The 23,450-nt window shown below is 39.1% G+C and overlaps 1 protein-coding gene across 4 annotated transcripts; it reads right to left on the reverse strand.

The window, feature by feature from the left end:
• Nucleotides 1-115: 115 nt before the first annotated feature.
• On the reverse strand, nt 116-23,414 carry LOC110974749 (calcium-transporting ATPase type 2C member 1-like). Of its 4 annotated transcripts, none has more exons than XM_087138379.1 (24): nt 23,119-23,414; nt 20,139-20,372; nt 19,395-19,484; nt 18,597-18,632; nt 17,629-17,690; nt 16,771-16,879; nt 15,786-15,941; nt 14,816-14,884; nt 14,281-14,423; nt 13,752-13,876; nt 13,244-13,341; nt 12,880-12,975; nt 12,518-12,607; nt 11,915-12,182; nt 11,073-11,243; nt 10,534-10,631; nt 9,821-9,871; nt 9,202-9,437; nt 8,473-8,589; nt 8,074-8,221; nt 4,095-4,190; nt 3,264-3,405; nt 1,057-1,171; nt 116-754 (listed from the first exon to the last, which is right to left on the reverse strand). In XM_087138379.1, the coding sequence occupies exons 1-24, from the start codon at nt 23,242-23,244 to the stop codon at nt 718-720; spliced, it is 2,913 nt and encodes a 970-aa protein (XP_086994505.1). In that variant the 5' UTR covers nt 23,245-23,414; the 3' UTR covers nt 116-717. The 4 variants fall into 4 exon arrangements, with proteins under 4 accessions (XP_086994505.1, XP_086994506.1, XP_086994507.1 ...); XM_087138380.1 differs by having other exon boundaries at nt 1,017-1,171; XM_087138381.1 differs by lacking the exon at nt 23,119-23,414 and adding an exon at nt 22,960-23,043.
• Nucleotides 23,415-23,450: the final 36 nt, after the last annotated feature.

Below are 23,450 nucleotides of genomic sequence, written 5' to 3' on the forward strand. Positions count from 1 at the left end.
CCCCACCCCCCACAACTGTCCTGTTCCACCCACCTCACCCCCACAACTGTCCTCTTCCACCCACCTCACCCCCACAACTGTCCTCTTCCACCCACCCCACCCCAAAAAACTGTCCTGTTCCACCCACCCCACCCCCCACAACCGTTTGTTAGTAACAACACCTTAAAAATAAACAGTAAATATTCAGTATGCTGTCACTGAAATATAATTTAGTATAATAACATTTCAAAGATTTGCTAGCATCTAGATCAATATTTCTCTGTTCAAAAGTACAAGTTAGTCTTCATAATCAGCTTTCCAAGAAATGTCTGAGACACCTGCCATGGACAGTCAACTCTAGTATGAACAAAGTTACAGGAACCAGATAAATTCCTTTCTGAGACTTACACAAGGAGTGGAGAAAAACCAGAAAAGAAGAATTTACTCTTGATGACAGTTTTTCTAATAAGAGAGTCCTTCACAAGAGTTGACTGTAGCCCTAACTCACGTAAAAACATCACCAAAAATATATCTGCCACCTTTGACACACAAAATTAAAAGAAAACTTAACACAGAAATACACGCTAATGTATTCATCATGATTAGTGTCGAGACTGTTGCACCAAATTCAAATCCAATCAGCTACTAGGCAGGTAAATCAGATCCAGATAATTTTTTTAGACTCAACAAAATGATCAGTTGGGCCTGGTAGAACAATCAACTGTCCAGAATAACTTGTCAACACATGTCCAGATAAAGAGTGCAGGCAGCATTTCTGCAGGTTACAAAAATATGTTATTACAATTATGTTGATACATGACTGTAATAACCTGTGGCATAATGGCTATTAAGTTGCTGCTCTTCGGTAACCAATCATGCAGAACAAGTTGGGTGGTTGGGACGCTCTAAAACTTACGTTGTATTCTGGCCTTGACACGCATGAGTCAGCGAGCTACAAGCCAATTATAAAATATGCACTGAGCATCTACTGGTAAGTCTCCAAGACACAGTTTCCCTGAAAACAAATACAAACCTACACGGTAAGGCAGTAGAGGGGAGAGTACCCGTCATACGTACTCATGTTTGAACGGTTGGTTGACGGCATAATGTTTGTCTCTCTGTCGCTGTGCCCACTTTTTAATTTCAGAGACAACAAACACGGAGGATGTGAGTATAACCAGGAGCGACAAATCTGCCATAAAAGAGGCCCAAAAAAAAGAATTATTCCTTAATTAATCCTCAAGATCTTTGAATAAAAGACATGCAAACTAACCCAAAAGCCAAATTTTCAAGCAAGGAGCTTTAAAATTAAAAAAATTAAAATTATTTGGCCCTGATGAAACCAAGACAAGGAAAACGCACAGCCTAAAATGTTTTTAAAAAGCCCCCCATAAAAAATTAATTGTTTGAGTGAGACAGAATTTTTCCAACCTATCAAGGGAAAATGTTAATGAATTTCACTGTGATAGTATCTGTGAGAGTATTGAATATACATGTACCTGTACAAGAACACATAGACTTCTGAATAATGATAATTTTGAAAATCAAGTACATGCACATCATGTGAATGCATGTCATGCCAGAAAAAAAACAATCGGCCGAAAGTAAACTACAATCACACCTCCGAAATACTAAGGTCAGAAAGACCTGGATATTAGAAAACAAATCAATTCTAACAACACAAGGCTTGAGGGCTGCTGCCCTCCCATTCTTTGATGGCAACAGCTGTTGGGAAAAATGGCTCGTTATTGGTATTAAATTTTTTTTTTGTAGGGGACAACACTCAACTCATCAATTGCAGTAAACCGCTTTCAGATAAAACAACCTCCCCAAGAATACTGCATAATACATTGAATTGATTTGAGAAGATTAATCACAAAAATCAATAATTTTAACTATTTTTAGTTTCTGCTGTTAAGCACTAATGGAGGATTTAACTTCCAATTACATCAATTCCCAAGTGAATTATTTTCCGAGTTTAGTGCAAACGAAATGAATTTAATGGAATTGTCCTTTCAAATGGTATTCATCTTTGGAGGGACACACTGCATTCTGTGTGGATCAGCAATCAAAAAATGCATAAGAATTAAGATTTGTTCCTTTAATTTATTACATGTCTATGAGATGACATTTAGTAGTGGCACACTACGTAAAAGATTTCAATAGAGTTTGTGTTCCATTGGCATTAAGCATCCGATAAATATAATCAAGGAAAGACAGACTGTTTGTCAAGCCATTCTAATGCTTGTCACATTTTGTATTTTGGCGATATTTCAAAAATTGATACCCAATGACAGTATTATTCCAATACTTGAAATTTATATATTCCTTACATAATCTTTTCTTTTTACTCTTTCAAATCCAATGTTAATCTAATCGTAAATCAATTTCAGAATTTAAGAGATTTATAGGAATTTAACAACCAAAAACTTCAATTATAAAAATATTATTGTGAAGCATAGACAAGGAAACCATTGCCAGCTGAATAAATAAACCGAGCAGAGCAGCCTATCAAACGATATCTCAACACCACCCAGGCCAGGGCAGACACGAAATGTGTCTATCCAATGCAGTAGATTACTCATTAACCAATTCCTCCTGTCATTCAAACATTAAAGCAAGGATGAAGACATCTGAAATACATTTTTGTGGAGGAGGGGGTCAAAAGAAGGAGTACGTTTTGCACATCCATAAAAGCATGATTATAATTTAGGCTCTGCACTACTTTGAAGGAATCAGGGCTCATGGATCTTAACACTGGATCAACATCTTCTTCTAGTCTAAGTTCCTGACCCGCCCCCTGATTTACCTCACTGTGTTGGATTTTAGAAGATTAACCCTAACAGTCCTCAATCCTTCACCTGTTGGAAGACTGAGGATTGTTAGGGTTAAGGAAACTAAATAGAATGTTCAGGAATATATAGGTAGAATTACACAGAAACGTGTCATTTGTTCAAAAAGCAATGAAAAACAAACAAGAATATGCCTCTAATGTGATGTTAATTTATTCAAATATAGGAAAGAGCACCACAGGAAAACAAGTTGACTTATGCACTTGGTGACAAGTGAAAGAATGCAAATGAATTATTGTAATGAGAGATCTATGCTGCAGCTGACATGCTTTCTTTAACAAACACAGAGAGGATATCAAATTGGTGCTATACAAAGGTACTGGTATGAACAGATCCAGGAAAACATTCAGTAATTCCTCTTTCCTGTTTTGTCCACAGGAGAGCCAGAACCCAAGTGGGAAATCAAATAAATGAACCAGATGCTCGACTCACCATATGCCGTTAATGCTTCGGTTTGAAAGATCTTCTGGAGGGGTGGGAAATAAATAACAGCCATCTGTCCCATGATGGAACCTACCACAGCATAGATGAACATGCGGTTGGTGAACAAACCAATCGTGAAGATGGATTTCGTCTGTGGATTGGATGGAAGGTTGCTGGGAATTAATTATGGTAAAAACAGAGAAAAATACCTACATGGGGCATTCATTATTAAGCCATTACCATTTATGAGAAAAAACACAACGATAAAACAAAACATTACGGAAAATAATGATTAACAGTTCCTTACAACATTCAATTCCTCTCACATCTGTCAAACAGATATTCCTAGCAATGAAAATGATTGTGAAAAGTATAATTACTTTAACGAGACGTCAAATTGATTTTTCATCACGTCAACACACCTTGTGAAATGTTGTCCAATTAAATAATATTCAAAATGAACATGGAGCGTGCAAAATCTGAGACGAACAAACCTCAGCATACAGTACTCCACTGGATCATCACAAGGCCATGGCAAACAGGCAAACATCAACAGGTCAATTAATGCTCAATCAAAGTCTCCAGAATAATTTCAATTTCTGAATTATCACATAACCCCAGCATCAAAGATTTATAAATACAGAAAAGGGATCAGCTGACATTAAAGAGAGATGCAAGTGTTGACAAAGGTCACACTACTGTAACGAGAAAGTGAAATGGTCACACTGCATGAGGGGTGAGGGGCGTGGCTAGTTGGGGGGAGGGAGTGGGATATGGGGGCAGGATGAGGGTGTGGAGGAGCACAAAGGACTCAGGAAGGGGGGGATGATATGTTCTTACTTGTGATCGGCTGCTGAGGGCGTTGAACATATCAAAGAAAACAAAACATGTGAACGTCATGGTTGTGTCTCGCGGGGTGATGATGTTATCTCGCATCTGAGAAACAAAAACAAAAGAGTAGTCAGCAAGCCGTTGGCAGCAGTTGGCAGCAGTTTTGTATTACATATCTCTGGGGAAAAAATACCTGTGAAAGTGATTGGGGGTGTCCGATTAGTTTTTATACAATCAAACAGCATTTTTCAGGAAAAAAACAATTCCACAGGTCCTTTCAACATACTTTTCTCCACAAGCCTCAAGCACAGAAGTGTCAGGATGAAATGCACCAGGACAAATCCCATGACAATTAAGGCATTCCTTAGTCAGGGCTACATATTTGTATACCAACATGTGGAAAATGAACTGCAAACTGAACACACATGGTACACATATATTCATCCAAGCAAAATTTTGAAGCCAGTAACAAACTTACTAGCTAGATAACAACAAATGATGATAACAGGTGTTTTTATGAAAGCAAAATTACACATCTACATTTGGTAATCGTAACTGGCAGAAGTGACGTCCTTGGCTCTATGAGCTTGGCTCTGTGACATCCTGTGAGCAAGGACACTTACGGTTCTACTAAACACTAGCTTTCCTTTGGAAACACATAAAACACTTTCACTTGTACATTTAATCATTTTAACAGCATCAATTGCTTGATGACATTTTATAAATGAAGGGTAATTTACATGCATAATGAGGGTTTGACAATGTGGTGAAATTGATGGAAATCTTTGTATAATCCAGCAATCAAGACCTTTAATAATGAAATTGATGCACACTTTGCTGAAGATGTTTCATGGATGGAGAATATCGGGGGGGGGGGGACAGGTTAATTTTCAGCTGAGTCACAAGATCAATTCAAGCTTATTACAAATGCACACATACAATGTGGCTCCAGCCACAAACCACATGCTCCACCAGGCTCCTATTCAAATTTGGCACAGTGGCCAACCTGTTGCCAAGGGATACAACACACAAACACAACCGAACATATTGACCCTATAGATTAACCCTAACCCCCAAGGGTGTATGTAAAATGGTATTGAAATTGGAGGATTTGAAACTGTTAGGGCTATTGTGTCTGCTCCTTCATTTTGTTAGGCAGATGGCTTGAATTCAAGACACGTCAACACTGGTCACATCAAGGAACATTGGCAGTGAGCAAACATAGATGGTATTCACACAGACATACGATTTATCACAAACAGCAATTGCAAATGAGAGTTGTTTTCCCCAATAATAATGAACTTAAAAAGCCACAGCCTACATGTAATTTAACCTACCTACTGTAAATTAATATAAAATCTACAGGTGCACATATCCCTGACTAAACATTTTGTAAAAAGGGAGAAATTCTCTGAACTACATTTGCCGTAGTGTTTTAAAACTTCTAAAAAACACTGTATATGTGTACTCTACATTAAAATGATTAATTCATTTCCTTAACCCTAACAGCCCTGAATCCTCCCATTTTGATACGATTTTGCACATCCCCTAGGGGGTTTGGGTTAACTGCACGGGTACATACCACATAGACATTACATGATCAGCTACACGACAATCTCTTATGCCATGAATTCTCTTTTACCTCTCGTAAGTACTGACCAATGCTGATCTAAATGACAAGGTGAGGGCCATATAACATTATTATCACCCCGATTGTACAAAGTACTAAAAATTTGGTTAAAAAACGTCCGTGTACATGTATATCCAAGAAGTTGAAAAGTACCCTTGAGGTATCTCTCCCTTTGTTTTTTTAACACACTTCCCAGATATTTACTTGAATATCCATACAACGGCACAGGTTTACAACTTAATCTAGGCATTCAATTTACATGTATGTTGAAAAGCTATAAAGGTCAGGGCCAATCCCAACTCCATGAATTCTGAAGCCAAACAAGGGGTGACACGCTGTTCTGCTGGCAGCAATGTATGTGCAGGTCTCCTCACTAGCTGGCTTCATGCATGTACATGTGTGTATGGATAGCGAAACTAAGACAGCAGACTGAATTTTCTGGGGCATGTCAGGTCAACAGACCAGCAGCTTTATCCTGGTTCCCTATAAGCCCAGGAATATATAGGTCAGAAGTGAAAGATCAGACTCCGATGAAACATGTCGCATAACAACTACAAACTGCAGGTACCTCAAAGAAATCACTATGTGAGGGAGTCAAACCACCAATAAGCTTACAGAACCACAAAAATATTCCAGTAAACAATAAAAGTTTCTTTTCTCAATTCCACCTTGAATATAAACAAATAAAACTTGTTCCTTCCCCTGAATGCTGGTTATTTAAAGGGGAACAGCACACATTTTGCTTAAAAAAGGGTAAACAAACAGAAAAAATCAAAACAGCATTTGTGATTGTTTGACAATAAAGTTAGACATATCTTTAGTAGATGAAGAAAATGAGATTTTCTTTTGACTGCTATTATGCAGTATTGTAATCGAGACCATCACAAGACCAGACACAAGACCAGACACAAGACCAGACATAAGACCAGACACAAGACAAGACACAAGACCAGACACAAGACCAGACACAAGGCCATGCACAAGACAAGACGCAAGACCAGTCACAAGACCAGACACAAGACCAGTCATAAGACCAGACGCAAGACCAGTCACAAGACCAAATACAAGACAACTCATAAGACAAGACACAAGACCAGTCATAAGACCAGACACAAGAACAGTGACAAGACAAGACAAGTCACAAGACCAGTCATAAGACCAGTCACAAGACCAGTCATAAGACCAGTCACACGACCAGTCACAAGACCAGTCATAAGACCAGACACAAGGCCATGCACAAGACCAGACACAAGACCAAACACAAGACCAGACACAAGACCAAACACAAGACCAGGCACAAGACCACGCACAAGACCATGCACAAGACCAGACACAAGACCAGACACAAGACCATGCACAAGATCAGACACAAGACCAGTCACAAGACCAGACACAAGATCAGACACAAGACCATGCACAAGACCAGACACAAGACCATGCACAAGACCAGACACACGACTAATGACAAGACCATTCACTAGTTCAGGATGAACAGTGACAAAGGAATGCTTTAGTTGCATTTCATTTGAATAGCTTTTGACTTAAATTCAGACTAGAGGTCTTATGTTGGTCTCGTGTTGTCTTATGAAGGTCTTGAGTAGTCTGACTAAAACACTGCTATTATGAGGTTGAAAGCTTTACATTTCCATGGAATGACCCCTTTAATCCATTCATTCATGTGTCTTCATTCATACCAGGTTGTTTATTTACATTTTACGTCTCTGGTACCAGACAGGATATGCTTTCACTTCCCAACAAGTACACATACACTAAACAGACTTAGTATTAGTTAATACTAAGTTAATAGTTAAACTATTGCCTTCTTATTCCCTTATCAAATCCATCCATTCAGAATAACCAACTTTGAAATGTGCATCAATATAATTTTTGAATTTCCATTGAAATGATAAGACAGAAATAAGGTGACATACTACAACCATTGAATGTATATGGCATCATATGTATATTACATACGTGACTATACAAACACTGTATATAATATTGTCAAATTTATATTACACTGTCATATTTATATTACATTGTCATATTTATATTGCATATGTATATTACATACACGATGTTGTCATTCCCACTATTGCAGAAAACACATATTACAAGATTGCACCGTGATGGTAAACTCGAGAGGTTTCTTTGGGTGGTACAATAACGGCAGACAAATTACACCATAATAATCATTTGACACATAATGGACAAGAATATTCTTGCAAGTTATGTTCACCGCTAGTATGGCTCTAGGTTGAATTTTTCCACATCCTCTTACAAAAAGAATGAACCCAGTCAATTCCGAACCTTGTATTTTTATCTGACCTGTCTTGTGTTTCTAACCTTGCCACTTACCTCTCGCCAGAAGACCCAGAGCGTCCCACAGACAATGATGAATGCAGATGTAATCACGTTGATAAGCAGACTCCGTGTTATCATGGGATCTTTAACTCGACGTGGTCCCTGCCGAACAATATCCTTATCCACTGGTTCCTTACCAAGACTACCAGGGAAAAATTCATAAATAAAAACAATTAAACAGAGTGAGCAGGAAAAAAAGAAACTTTAAAACCCACGAAAAAAAAGTCACTTGGAAAAAAAGAACAAATGAAAAACAGCCCAGAAGATTGGGATTAAAATACATGCCAGCAACAATTTTCAATCCTTACGAATATTCAAGTAAATGGGTACTTTGCATAAATACATCCATACATGAGAACCAGCCAGAAAAACACAATACTGCTGACACATTACCTCTGTGCAGGTGGTCCGTCCATGATGATATTAATCCATAAAATCTGCATTGCATTGAGTGGGTTGGGAAATTGAAGCAATGTAGACAATGCTATCAACGACAGAGCAGCAATACTCCTGTAATAAATCAAACATTCAACATCAGTTGACAATCATCAAATTGAAGCAACGTCGACAATGCTATCAACGACAGACCAGCAATACTCCTGTAATAAATCAAACATTCAACATCAATTGACAATCATCAACTTGACGTGAGGAGTCAGGCTGGTGTAGTGGCTCTTTCCTTGCCTTCCACCTCTGCAACCTGGGTTCGAATTCCACCCAGGTCAGCATGTGGATTGGGTTTTCAGTCCCTGCCTGATTCCGTAGGTTTTGTCTGGACTATTTGTCCAGGGTTTTCCTCCTACCTCAAAAATGGAACATTTCTTGATTGTCTTCTGTCACTTCACCCTGTAACTAGCACTGAGTGCGCTGTTGGATGAACAGAATTAACAAAATATTTAATTCTCAGTTCTTGTTTCTGTGCTTTTGCAACTTATTTTCCTAAAAGTAGTTTGCTTTAGAAATTTGTTGATTTCTTTCTCTGCCCACAGTTTTGGACAATCTTATAAATCAGTTTTTAAAGAGCCATATTAATCATGCAGTTCACCGATATAAACAGGATTTCTTGATCCAAAAATCTAACATGAGGAGCCGATGAGAACAGACGGAACCTGTCTGACTTACGTGCTGAGCTGGAAGCGGACAAAGTTCTTGATGTTGTAGAAGATGGCTTTGCCTTCTTTGATAGCCGCCATGATGGAGATGAAGTTATCATCCACCAAGATCATGTCCGCCGCTTCTTTGCTGACGTCGGTGCCTGTCATACCCATGGCAATGCCAATGTCAGCTGTCTTCAAAGCCACCGCATCATTCACGCCATCCCCTGTCATGCCTACCACCATGCCATTCGACTGCAAAGCCTGTAGTTTTGTGACCCAATGAAGAAAGAGCTGATCACCTTTCAATACATACAATATTAGGAGGAAGGAATCAGTTACTTCTCAATGCAACATTTGCACTTTAATGTATTGTAAATTTGCCTGATATTTGACCAAAAAAATGTTTTTAATCCATGGCCTATGGGGAGAAGAATACCCAAACAACTATCAAGGTTATCATAGTAAAACGAACCCATAAGTCAATAGCATAGTTTCGGGACAATCACAACTGCACAGTTTCTTATTTTCAAATTTTTTTTCATCAGGCTAACAGTTTGTAGCCAGACAATTTCTAGGAACTTCAGCCAGGTCTGATGACACTGAGTGACATTAATACAAAACTAACATGTGTCTTTAATATTTACCTTGACAATTTTGAGCTTGTGTCTCGGACTTGATCTGTAGAATACACTCACCTGCAGGGCAAGTAACACTCCAGAATTCAGTTAATGAAATCACGAAAACCCTTATCAAATGTATTAAAGATTACAGTGTACATAAATCCTAGAATGCTTTGGACTTTTATACATTCATTGCATTGACATGTAAACATTCAAAACATTCTTCTTCTCACAAGCTTTTTCACTATGAATGCACAATTGAGTTTTTCATTTTTCCACCTAGACCGGCGCCTCTGAATGCTTTGCAGATATAGTGCGCCTTATAAATGCTTTATTATTATTATTATTATTATTAAAGGGGAAACACACAAAATTCCTGGCTATACATCACTGCTACAAACAATCTCCTTGCAGGACATGCTCCATCCTTAAGTATTAAACACTCTAGCTTAACCTGATCTCAAGCTTCAAAGAAGTGCTTCAAGTATATGGATGCAGCTCAAACAAGCATCACTGTAGGGAGCTGTCAAAAGCTTCAAATATAAGTATTCCTATGATAGGCTATACCTCTCAAAAGGGCTTGTCAAAGGGAAGTCATGGTGCTTATAACAAAGGCTGCACAATGCCACAGTAGTTTTATAACGTCACAAAAGGTCTTACAGAGCAAAGGAGTTGCCACGTTCTATACCATGGCATAAGGCATCCGTCTGGAATAAGACCTCAGCAATGCAACTCACTCTGTTGATCATACAGGCTAGCTTCATCATGTCCATGTTCTCAACCACATCCCCAGAGAGAGCTAAGCTACCCTCGGCATAGATTCCCAATCGACTCGCTACTCAGACAAATTGCACAAAAAACAAATGTGAAAATCAAACACCGTCAAACTTTTCCAGGTATAGCGTATAAATATGCTCACTAGAATACTCTGAAATATTCTGTCCAAGGTCATACCCCAATGTGCCCTGAGCTGGACCAAGAGAGAGGGTCTTTAGCGGGAACTGCACTTCACTGGTTCACAAATGACTATGAAACGCATGTTAAGGTAGCGTCGCTACCAGTAAAATGAAGCCTCCCAACCAACCTGGTTCTTTTCAACCAATGAGGGGGTGCTTCTGCTCTAGACAGATACACACTACACACATAGTAGGTGCTTTTCATTTTCTAAAATACCTTCAGCTCAAAGCTAAAAATCTGAAGTATTTCTGGTAACCACTCTGCTCAAAACAGTTACCCAAACTATAAAGTTCAATGAAATGTCTTTTAAATTTCCTACCTATGGCTATGGCAGTCTCTTTTGAGTCTCCTGTGACCATCTTGAGGGCTACTCCAGTACTGATGAGAGTTTCTACAGCCTCTCTGACTCCTGGTCGTGGTGGATCTAAGATACCTACCATGCCGACAAACGTCAGGGAGTCCATGTTCTTACCAACTGCCATGGCAACCACTGAAAAAGGGGATGCAATGTGATAAATTTAAAACAGTTGAAGTGTCTGTGAGAGCCAACTAGCTTGCAGAACTCACAAGATGGTTAATCAAAATATGAACCAACAGCAACTTTCTCAAACTGACTATGTAAGGTTTTGTAGGAACACAACTAGGGGATGTGTGACTGCAAATCAAGGGACAAGCACAGTGGGTAGGCATGTGAATCATGCACAGAATGCAAGACCAATTTTTCAACAGAATGTGCACCAACGCCACACTTATAGCAAGGTTTCAGGACAGGAATGTACCTATTTTTGTACAAAATCCAATAAATTTTCACTCTGTCATCAAACAGTGTTCACCAACACCCCTCTCACGGGCAAAGGTCGTATAGCGTCACGTAGCGGCGCAAGATGGGGAACTTCACCATGAATACGCGTAAAACGTTGTTATCACATAGGCGCCATTCTGGTTGGACTACGCCTGCGCAGTGCATGTTAATGCACAGGCGCAGGCTCCGCGACAGGCACGCACACACATGAATGTTCACACTCGAATGGCGCCCATGGTGATAACACCTTCACGGCCGAATTATCCATCTTACGCCACTACGCGGCGCTATAAAATCTGTGCTCACGGGTATGGTCGGAGCGTTAGCCATTTACACTTCACACACTGCAGGTATCTTACCTCTAAGACCTGCCACACCCATCTGGACCGCCTCTTGAATGAACTCCTCCCTCACTGCATCAGTCAGCCACTCTGCCTGGTTCGACCTGTTGTAAGTCCGACACAGCCCCAGGACTTTCTCCATAGCCCCCTTGACAAAGTAGATCTCTGTTCCTTCAAGATGGCTGGCACTTCGCTCTCGGCAATGCACTGCCATCCATTTAGTGTCTGAGCTAAAGGGTTGCTCTGACATGCGGATGTACTCAGTGCGAAGATGGTCTAATCTCATCTGTGAAGAGATGAAGAACCAGAAAAGAATCTTTGGAAATCTTACAAACTGTAACATCAAAGGCTGATAGAAGAGGTCCAAACAACTCTGTACTTCCTTCAATTTGTAGATTTAGGAACAGGTGTCCAGTAAGTATGGGTAAACTAGATTCTTTTAGTGCACAGTGCCTGAACTCTCTGACTTCATTGGTACATATAAAAATAAACACAAGAAGCAATGTGCAAGAAACAATGTTTGGAAAGCAAATTCTTCACTCTTCTATGGTAAGCAAGAGTAACTGCGATACAATTGAATGTTTAACAATGAATTTTACATAAAAATAATGCACTGCAAACCTTCATTGCGAGAGCGAGGAGGGCGCCCTCTGTTGGCTGACCATACAAGCAGTCATTGTGTATTTCAGCGTTGTTGCAAACACATCCAGTCTGCAAACAGATGTCAAAAAAAAAACAATTAGGGAGAGTTTACCTAAGTGATTCCATTTTCATGTAATTATCAGGATTCTGTCAAAGTTTTCTCTTTCAACACTGGACCCAAGTTTAGCAAGGACAGGATTTGCACAAGAACTCACTGAGTCCAGACACGTGTGGCGAAGACAAATAGGAATCCTTTCATGAATAACATCCCTTCTTGGAAGTAAATCACAATTTCAGGAAGCATTCGCTCAATTAAGAGCATGAAACGAACATGGACTGACCTCGACTACTCGAGCAATGGACTGGTTGGAATAGCTCTCCATTTCATGACCCTCGTACAAGACTGTGCCATGGCTGTTATAACCGACGCCTGTCACCTGAAAAAAGATGGCAAAGTACGAACAGAATTAACACAGAGAAAGAAAAACCCCAACAGGCTCACAACATTCGCAAATTATGTTAAACAGTAAGAGATAGGTTTCTCTTTTCAGCCAGGCTACCCTTGGAGAAGTTACAAAGGTCAAAGATTTGACAGAGTATAACAAATGAAATCTACTTGATTTGATTTGTTTGTGGACCGACCATGATGTGAAATCAATTTAGCAATAACAGTTTCTTAAATGGAATGTGGATATAAGTTTCTACCTCTGCTCTCATGCCGTCTGACGTAAAAATGGAGATAGCTGTCATCTCATTTTTGGTCAGCGTTCCAGTTTTGTCTGAGCAGACAACATTCACACAGCCTGCAGGAAAACCAACAAAAATATCTCACATTAAAACAAGAATAAACTAACCCTAAGGATTTTGAAATTCCTGAATTCTCTGCTAATGGCACATTCTTTACATTTAATGCCCTGTGGGCAGAACTATTTATATACAGGTGTTGAAGTTTGTCAAATTTAGAGTAGACGGGATTAAAAGGAGTCCATTTATTAATAGACCTGTACCATAATGACATCACACTTTGTTTACACGTGCACTTCCTTATGGGGACCTGATGGATTGCGTCCCACGTGCCACAGGAAAGTGCACAAGTAAAGAAAGGGTTAGATCATTATGGTACAGGTCTACTTTGAACATTTGAAAATGAATCTATTTAACAGAATGAAGAGGACTGACATCGATCTGATTTATGTGTGATTCGTTATCTTACCTAACGTTTCCACTATCGGGAGTTTCTTCACAATGACCTTTCGCTTTGCCATCCGCATGACACCGAGGGCCAATGTCACCGTGACAACAATGGGTAGACCCTCTGGTATGGCAGCAACAGCCAGACTGTAAAGACAGACAGAACCCTAACTGGTCACTGACATGAGTACCAGTGGATAATCTCCTCATAGGCTCCGTGCATGAACAAGAGGGGGCGCTGTGTTAGCATGCAATGATGTTCCTTGATGCAGGTTTCCTGGTGTTATCCCAGCCTATTCCTTTACCACCATTAAGGGGGATTTTTGGCATCCACCCATTACAGTACACCCCTTTATCAGACCTGCCAACATGCCGCACTCCTTCCTGAGGTCAGGCATTACCACACACCAGATTCAAAATCTAAATGAACTCAAGGCTCATTTAAATACTTTTCAATCTATTGTGTGGTAATGCCAAACCTCAGGATGGAGTACAGCTAGGGTGGGTGGTCTGCTTTATAGACAAACAATTAGGAATCTACAGATCATTACCTGACACCAATAGTGAACATGTCCAGTAGTCTCCTGTTCTGCAACCATCCTAACAGCATGATTAGACCAATGATACAGAAGGAGTAAAATGATAGCTGCTTGCCAAGGGTTCCCATGCTCTTCTGTAACGGCGTCTTGGGTGCCTGGGGGTTGTAAGGACATAGCGTGGCTTCAATTCACCGCATTAAGTATTTGCTGCACAAACAGCGGGAAGCCAGCTATGTTTTAGACATTTCATAGTTCTTGAGTCACAAATTCAGGTCCAGAACCAATTTCAAGCCTGCGGGTACAGTACTATCCCATGTGAGCACAAACTGCAGAGGGCGCCAGATATCCCTCACTGAGCATCTGAATTGACAGGAATGGCACTAGACTGCCCTCATCTAAAAGACATCATGTACATCTCCCATCACCATATTCCTGGCTATAAAGGTGATTGACACTTCAATCTACAATGGAACCATTACAATAAATGTGGTCATTTTGCATGTACATTCAAGTTTGGGATGAGTTCCAAAGAAGCATGTCTCCTCACCTCCTCTGCCTGCATCATCTTGAAGATGTCACCAAACTGGGAGTTCTCCCCGGTGCCAATAACAATACCCTGACAGAAAAAATTCCACAACACTTGTTCTAATTCAGTTGGCTCTGTGTGCATCTTTAACTTAAAGAGAGCCCAGGATCATTTTCACACATATCATCGGTCTTTTCACAAAAGGGACAAATTTGTTACTATCACTAGAGTAGGACATTTTTAAATTGTATTTGAATATGGTCTTTCAAATGCTTATTTCCCCAGTATTCAGAATGCCTTTGACTTAAGAAATGCTACTGCATGAAAGAGGGGATCTTCAGTGATACAAAACTGCCAAATATGACTTATAAAAGTCAATTAAGATCGTTTATTTTGTAAACAAACAAATTCACCTCTTCGTGAAAATGCTAAAATTCATGCAACTTTAGTCTATTCGTCAAAACGTGTGCTTTTTTCTATGGTGCATGCCGGGTGCAAAATTGATACATTTGTATACATTTCCGGGGTAAAATTTGCCTCTTGAAAATGGCAAAACGAGTTTGCCCATGAATTTGCCCTTTATTGCTAATGCTGTATCTATGGAAAACAAATTTGCCTCTTTGTGAAAATGCAAAATGAGGTTTAGCTAAAATTTGCCCCAGGTAGGTCATTGTGATTCGGCTGATATCAGTAGATTTGGGAAAAAATTATTGCAGCAAGTTGTAGGCATCGCATAGCCTATTTAAGTTTGCCCAAAAAACAGAAATTTGAAAAACTCCTGATTTGAGGCCAAAGTGTCTCTTTGTAAACAGATGATGATATATAGGAAAGCTGACAAAAACTTCACAACTTGACTTCACATTATACTGTCTGTTACTGTACGTGGAACTCAGCTGCTTTGAGACAGAAAATTTCCATGACTGGAGGGGCAAAGTTTATGAAACTGAGCCTACAAGGATGAGTAAAACATTTCAGCAATTACTTCCCTTACCTTGCCATGACCACATCGGACTAACGTCCCCATGTATGCAATGTTCTTCCGCGTGGGCGTGTTGTTTCCTTTACTTGTACTCATCCTTTGGACACATTTATTGCTTGGTTTCGTCTCACCAGTAAAACTGGACTCGTCTATGGCAAGATCTACAGCCTAATAAGAGGACAGCAAACAGGAATGCCTGATATTTTGGGGGCAAGACAGATGTAAATTGGGAATCAGAGAAGTCATCTATCAATGACCCAAATCCTTTGTGAATTAGATTTGAATGCTTGGCACGACGACCCTTCAATTAATTCATATCTTTAAACATTTTATTCTCTTGGCTGTAGCCAAAAGTCCTGTCCCAAATCATATGGGATACCAATGCCTCTTTGGAATTTAATTGTTAATTCATAAATACCTGGGACAATTTTTTCTAAATCTATCGGTCAAAACGTGTCACGTGACCATGTATTAACATTTGATAATGCCCGCTGAGAAGTGATAATGCCCACTGCGTAAATCATGCACTTATGCCTGGATTCAAGAAGGTTTAATCAGGTCTAATTGGCCAGGAGTCTGAGCTACACATGCACCAAGTTCATTGAAATGGATTCTATTGGACAACTTCCAAAAGGAATATACTATAAAATGGACGGGGGGGTGTTTTGGAAAATGACACTAAAATTGAGGAACAAAATCATTGGAAATCCATCATATGTTGACTTGACTCTCTGAATAAAAAAGGTATTTATGAACGGGAATAAATATGAGCTTGGCCGGTCCAAGACATTGCTCAGGAGAACGAATGCTGATAATGCCCTTGCCTGCAGCTTGGGAATTAGTCGTGTCCATTCTCCTGAGCCGGTCTTAAACGTATGTTTAAGACCGGCCAAGCACATATTTATTCCCTTATCAAAAATTGTTAAAACAAGGGCCAACAGAGATAAGTGAAAAATTTCTGAATGGAACAATATTTTTCAATTGTTTTACAATTCACCTCAAACAATCTCATATCGGCTGGTACCCTGTCTCCTATGGTCAAATGTACTGTATCTCCTGGCACAAGATTGCGGGCTAAGAAGTTGGACAGGTTACCATCCCTGACACTACAATAAGAGCAAAATAAGAAACAAATGTCAAGGCTAAAAAAACAAACAAAAATGGAACAATAAGCCATTTGCAAGTTAAATTTGAATAAAATCTGGTACCCTGAGTTCTTTAAATTCATGTGACAACTTGAATTATCCATATTAAAACCACTGTAGCTATACCTCGTGATTCAGGGCAAGCTTTTGCTTAGTTACATAAGAGACGCCTTGCAACAATACACCATTCTCAATGGATAGGAACGGCACGAAGGAACCAGTCCATTCCAGAGATGGTGGTCGCTATGCAAAAGCTTGCCCCGAATCACAAGGTATAGCAACAGTGTCTTTAGTCTGGGGAATTCAAATGGTTATGTTTATATGCAGTCAGATAACTCAGTGTACCAGATTTTATTCAAATTTAACTCCCAAGTGGCTTATTACTATGAACACTTTGTATAGATTTCTCTCTTCAACTGTCAAATATTTGTGAAGTGCATTGGTACGCCATACATGCCATTAATTCTACTACTACAACAACAACGACGTGCATTGACTGTGCTTCCTTTCAACGAGATTTGGATCAGTCCGCCCATGGTATAGAGCATTTGCAGACTGTACCCACAAACCTGATGGCACCGAATGTGCGTAGTCGTAAGATTCCTAAGAAGATGACGTCCTATAGAGAGATCTGTTATATTTCTGTATAACTTACTCTCACAGAAAATTTTGGATTGATGAAATTTTTAATCCTAAACTGGACAGCTTACCAATTGCAAGATGGTGGGACCAGTTTACTCAGCTTCTCTAATGACTTTTCAGACTTGTATTCCTGGAACACAAAAAATAATTCCTTTTTGCATACAAATGAGGAAATATCCATAGTGTTAATTGATTGAAAAAACCACCAGAGGGAATTTGGAAGTTTGAGGCATCCATGACTGACAGACTACTCAATACCTTTGTATGGCGTAACTTACAGGATATCAAGCCCTCAAGAATTAAATTCATTCTGAAGGACATAACCCTTTTTTTTTTTAAATTTATTTCTGATGCCCAACAGCAGCTACCGGCCACTACCAGGCACTTTCTCAAAATCAAAGGCAAAAATACAGAACAAAACAACAAGAAACAAAACAAATCAACAACACTGACTGAATAAATGCAACACATAATACCGATAACGATAACTTTGGTAACTTCTAAATTAACTCTACACAATCAAAATCCATGATTTTCATAGATTCAGAAAACACAACACTGCTAAATAAGTGGTCCCTAATGTAAAAAATTGTTTTAAGACTTAAGTTTAAAGAATGTGTCAAGAAAATTTTCACTGTGATCATTTCTGTCTCTTATCCAACCTGCCTGGAGAGCTGGAATTATATAGCATTACATAGTTTCTTGATGTACATGTAAATATACTTACAAATAATTGTATATTTACTAGTAATAATAATAATAATAAAGCATTTATAAGGCGCACTATATCTGCAAAGCATTCAGAGGCGCCGGTCTAGGTGGAAAAATGAAAAACTCAATTGTGCATTCATAGAGAAAAAGCTTGTGAGAAGAAGAATGTTTTGAGATGATGCTGAAATTGCTTGATATACTGCTATACTAGTATATTACTATACTAGTATATTATTACATATATATACTAACTACACACACAAATATGAATCTTTGTTTATATAGCAATCTGATAGCATCTTAAAGTGGAAACGGACCAACTCACCTGCACAAATGCCACCGTCACTACAATTAAAATGGCCTGCAAAGAAAGAATGAGCAAATTACAGTCATTGCAACAGTTTAGGACCACCCATAGAAAATGCATTAACCTGAAGGAAAACCAAACTTAAACCAATCAATCATGGCAACTTATGTTTATTTTCAATGTGTAACCTTGGTACCTTGGTTGAACATTTTTGTACTCATGAAATACACAACTCCAAAAAAGTTAAGGACCACTTTTTTCTTAACTTGTTTTTTCCAAGCAATGAGTGGGGTCTAATTCGTTCATTTTTGTTTGTCTAGATGGTGTTCTCATTGGACAAAAACATTTTAAAATAATCAAATGCACATTTACAGCAATAAAATATCTCACATAAGAAAGTATACACAAAATAAAAAGTGGTCCCTAACTATTTTTTAGCAGTGTGATTTAACATTTGTAAATAACATACCACTAAGCACGCATGAAACCCAGACAGTCCTAACTGAACCACAAAATGCATATTGGAATATATGGATTAATGTACCATAGCTGGAGTGCTTACTATTAATATCTTCCAAGCTCAGGCCAATCTATTCTCTATCACACACACAGCTGCGTCAACAAAAATGATTTTTTTCACTGCCAGTTTCAAGCACACATGCATGTGGGTACTTTTCCACAACACAAAACATATAATATGATTATTACCCAAGTCTGTTTTGGTCATAGTTCAATGATTTACCACTGACAACAAGATCACACCCAGATGTGGAAATTTACACGGAAGGATCTCTCTTTAGATGATATCAAACTTACCACAGTGATGCTGACTGCATCGTCATACTGCCCCATGACAATTGAGACTACAGCGGAAGCCAACAACAGCATGATCAAAGGATCCTTGAACTATCCAAACACAAATCACCAAGAAAGAAGGAAATACTCAGACCAAGAACTTCATTTTTGCTACCAGAATATGAAATGAAAGTGAATCTATTTAAAGTTCTTATGAGAAATAACAGTTTTAAAATCAGGTGACAACTGTTTCAAATCAAGGGAACAATACTTTATAGGGTACTACTTACAGTATAAACAACTCAGTTGACTCTTTAGAACTGCACAACATTGAAAACATTACAGACACTTTTTAATTCATTTAATATTTCCAATATCGAATTTTCTCAAATTCCCCTCTCCCCAAATAGTTACAATTGCACTCTCGTAATTGGGTAGATCAGAAAAGAGGAAAAATAACTTTTGTTTGGCCAAGTAATATCGATAATATACACCAACTAACGGTATGCAGTCAAACCCTTGAAAGAATTTCTTGGAAGACATAAACCCACATCCAAAGATCTATCAAAATCCAAAATTAGCAAGATTTGAAGAGAAAAAGGTAAAAGCCTGCCACTATTAAAGTAATTTACAATTAATCAGATAACCTGCCACTTGTTTGTCAACAACACTTGGTTTTCAAGGATTCAGCAATGTCCTTAGGATAGGAAGTTCAGGTCAAATGTCCATCTGGGGTGTTACCCATTAGAAGAGGGAAAACATTACCTGGTCAAGGTACTTCCTCCAGAGAGGTTCGTCCTTGCTGATCTCAAAGTCATTGTGACCATGAACCTTGAGTCGATGGACAGCTTCTTCAGTGCAGAGGCCGGCTCTAGGGTCAGCACGGAGACGGTGGATGACATCATCAGCAGACCGTTCTGAGGCAGCGTGTGCAGTAAGATACTGCATCCTGGCCTCGTCTTCCTGGATTTGTCCCTCTGCTTCCAGGGTTACTGGAGTCTGTTAAGCAAACAAAAGTTTAAGACTGATCAAATGGGGCCTCCTTAGTCCTATGCAACCCGGTCCTGCAATGTATTTATTTGGCTATGGCCTCACCCTCCAAGATTTTCCAAAGTCCGACAGAAGTTTGATCAATTTTTATCAAAGTTTTATTTTCTTTTTAGTTTACCACAAAATAGAGTTCAGTTACAAAAAGGCATGCTAAAGTATTTTACGAATTGCACTCATAAGAGCATAAATGCAGACATGACATCAGCAATGCTTACAAGGCTGGAATCACGTGTTCAAATACGAGGCGTTAAGAAGTCAATGGGACAAAAGTGATGATGTGAAATGGATAATGCTGACAAATTCTTTCAGATGGCAGAGAACTGGTTTCATTAAGTGAATGTACGTAGCCTTGAGCATTGCTTGGGCTAGTACAGTAAAACAATGTTTGCTGTATTGTTTTGAGAATTACTGGGGATCGAGCAAGTGTTGCCCTATGGTGGATCAATCTGCCAATGGTTGCGGTCTTTGCTGTGAGGCTTTACTTGCAGAGGCGATTGCTTAAGTGACGCTGATAAGTTACTATGGATAGAGGAAATATGATGCTTGATACAGACAGCCAGGTACTGCAATATTCGACCCATGTACCGAGCTTCACATTGGCACTGAAATTCATAAATAATATTGCTACATGTAAGTTGCGTGGTAGGTAACACATCTTTACAGACAGTCGGAAGCATCTTGCGTGCAAGACATCACTAATTATTCCTCACAATGACATATCATCCATCAGAAAGAGATATGTTGTAACGAGTCAAATTTAGCATAGGAAAATATTGAAGCATGCATTTACAGAATACTGAGACTTTTCCAGGCCCCTCTTATACTGGGTTTATGCAGAAGGTGTCACGTGATGTCTCTTTAGGCCCGATAAAATTCATTCCTTGTTTGTCATCACTCAAAATTATATTTTTGGGCCGGGAGGATCTTTGATATTTAATATTTTCCAAACTTTTCAGATATAGTTGAAATATACCTTTCTTGTACGGTATTTTAACCCTAACCCCCTAGGCTCCTGCACTAGAAAGCATACTGAACCTCACAAAATCCAACAGGTTCATGTACTTGTCTATGTACTTGTACATGCAGGTTAGTGTACCAAACCTGATAAACTCCAACAGAATGAGCCCGTTGGAGTTTGAGTGATATGGTATGGATGGGTCTATGCAGTATAGGATGACTTGCACTGAACAGTACCAAACCTGACAAAATCAAGCATAGTCCAACAATTGGTACAGCAAGCCAGACACTGCACACAATGAACCCTGTGTGTCCCAACTCACACAGAATCCAACACCATCTCCCTGGGCCTTTCATCCCAAGTCTCACAAAATTCAACAACAAGTTCCTCAGGTACGGTACCAAACCTGCCAAAACCTCACAAAACCTGCTGTTGGAGTATGGCAGGTTTTGGGCAGTTAGGGTTAATACTTGAGTGTTCCATATCATAACAGCATGATCAGATCAATCGGTCATGGTTGAGGGCAAGACTAAAGAACAAAAAAATGAAGTGGCTATCGTTACGGCAGTCGTAATGCATTTCTCATTTTCTATTGTTACGGCACTGAACTGCACAAGTGCGATGACGTAGCTGATCATCACGACGGTTTATATATTTTACAATTACCTGGATCGCTGAACACTTGTAGCTGAGTGGTCAAGGTGGAAGGTTTGGAACCACTGGTATGTGAGTTTGAATCCGCGCTTGGACTTTTTTTTTCTGCCTAAACATCATGTTTTATACCGTAATTGTTTTTTATGTTGGTTTCTAATTGTATGGGCCTAAGCAGGAATCTTTTTGTCTTTTCTCATCGGAGGCTTTGGAGGATTTTTCTAAAGGGAAATAAAGTCTGAAATTCGCGCTTAAGTTGGCGCGCTTGCGCAGTTGCAGTGCTGTAATGATAGAAAATGGGAGATGCGTTATGGCTGCTGTAACAACAGCAACTGCACAAAAAAACAAGACCCTTTTTGTGGTGCAGACACATCTGCAAGGTTGAAAAGGCCCGGAAATTAATTAAAAAGTTGGAAATATCAAATATCAAAAAAAGTTGGTGTGGTAGGAAAATTCGGAAAATTCAAATATCAAAAAAAGTTGGTGTGGTAGGGAAATTCAGATGGTGATGATAAACAAGGAATTAATTTTAATTGGCTTATCACATTTATGGAACTCTTTCCTTTCAATACACTTAGATTAACGTCCAGGGTATCAATTCATCCTCCTGTAGCAAACTTTTTTGTAACATTTTTACCAATGACAGAGATAGCTGAAATTTGTTCACACGGACTTCAGAGCCTAACCAATAGCCTAGGGCCATTTTCCAATACTCAACTTCGTCTCCTGAAGTGTTTAGGCCTAAATTACGTTGGATTACTGTAAGTTTTGGCTTTCTTGCATCTTATTTGATGTTATGTGGCACGATTAGACTAATTACTGTGCTTACAGCTTTAAAGTCAGCTAGTAAAAAACAGTTGAAGCCTGAGACTGAGCTGAAGTTGAGTATTGGAAAACGGCCTTGGCCTAGCTAATGTTATTTCTCACATTACAAATTTCCGGACATGATCATGATGATTTATACTCAAGTATAGGCCCAAAATCACCCGGCAAAAGCTAGTAATACATCACTGCAACAACTATTTTTCAAATAATATCCGGAACATTCATTAACATTCGTGCAGTTTTAAGAAGATAAAAGATCACCTTGTCGTCTTTTTGATCTGGCACAGACAGACGTGCAATTGCTCCAGGAACTCGTTGGTGGGTGTTGTTCACAGCACCGTTGCCATGAGAAATTTCCTTCTCTTTTGTGTCAAGACCTAACATCATAAAGTCATCATTTCGGTAACATCATACTATGCCCATTCGTAGCGAATTTCAATGTTACTTTTTAAAATATGTCAACTTTTTAGGTTGTTAAAAAAAAACGCAGTTCACAGGAACTTGTCTCGCCACGGCTGGTACATGTACTACTTCTCTCATGAATGCAACTCCTAAAATAAAAATGGATCAATACAGTCTGGTGCCTTAAAAAA

This window comes from Acanthaster planci, linkage group LG06, assembly GCF_054643075.1.
Source record: "Acanthaster planci isolate LZ-2023a linkage group LG06, COTS_SCS, whole genome shotgun sequence".
NCBI lineage: Eukaryota > Metazoa > Echinodermata > Asteroidea > Valvatida > Acanthasteridae > Acanthaster > Acanthaster planci.

Excerpts from the sequence above, each read along its gene's own strand:
- LOC110974749 (XM_087138379.1), bottom strand. The coding sequence starts at position 23,244 with ATGATGTTAGGTCTTGACACAAAAGAGAAGGAAATTTCTCATGGCAAC. Across the intron at positions 12,183-12,517 it reads TCCTCGCTCTCGCAATGAAG|ATGAGATTAGACCATCTTCG; the intron begins GTTTGCAGTGCA and ends ATCTCTTCACAG. Across the intron at positions 3,406-4,094 it reads CCCTCAGCAGCCGATCACAA|ACGAAATCCATCTTCACGAT; the intron begins GTAAGAACATAT and ends TCCAATCCACAG.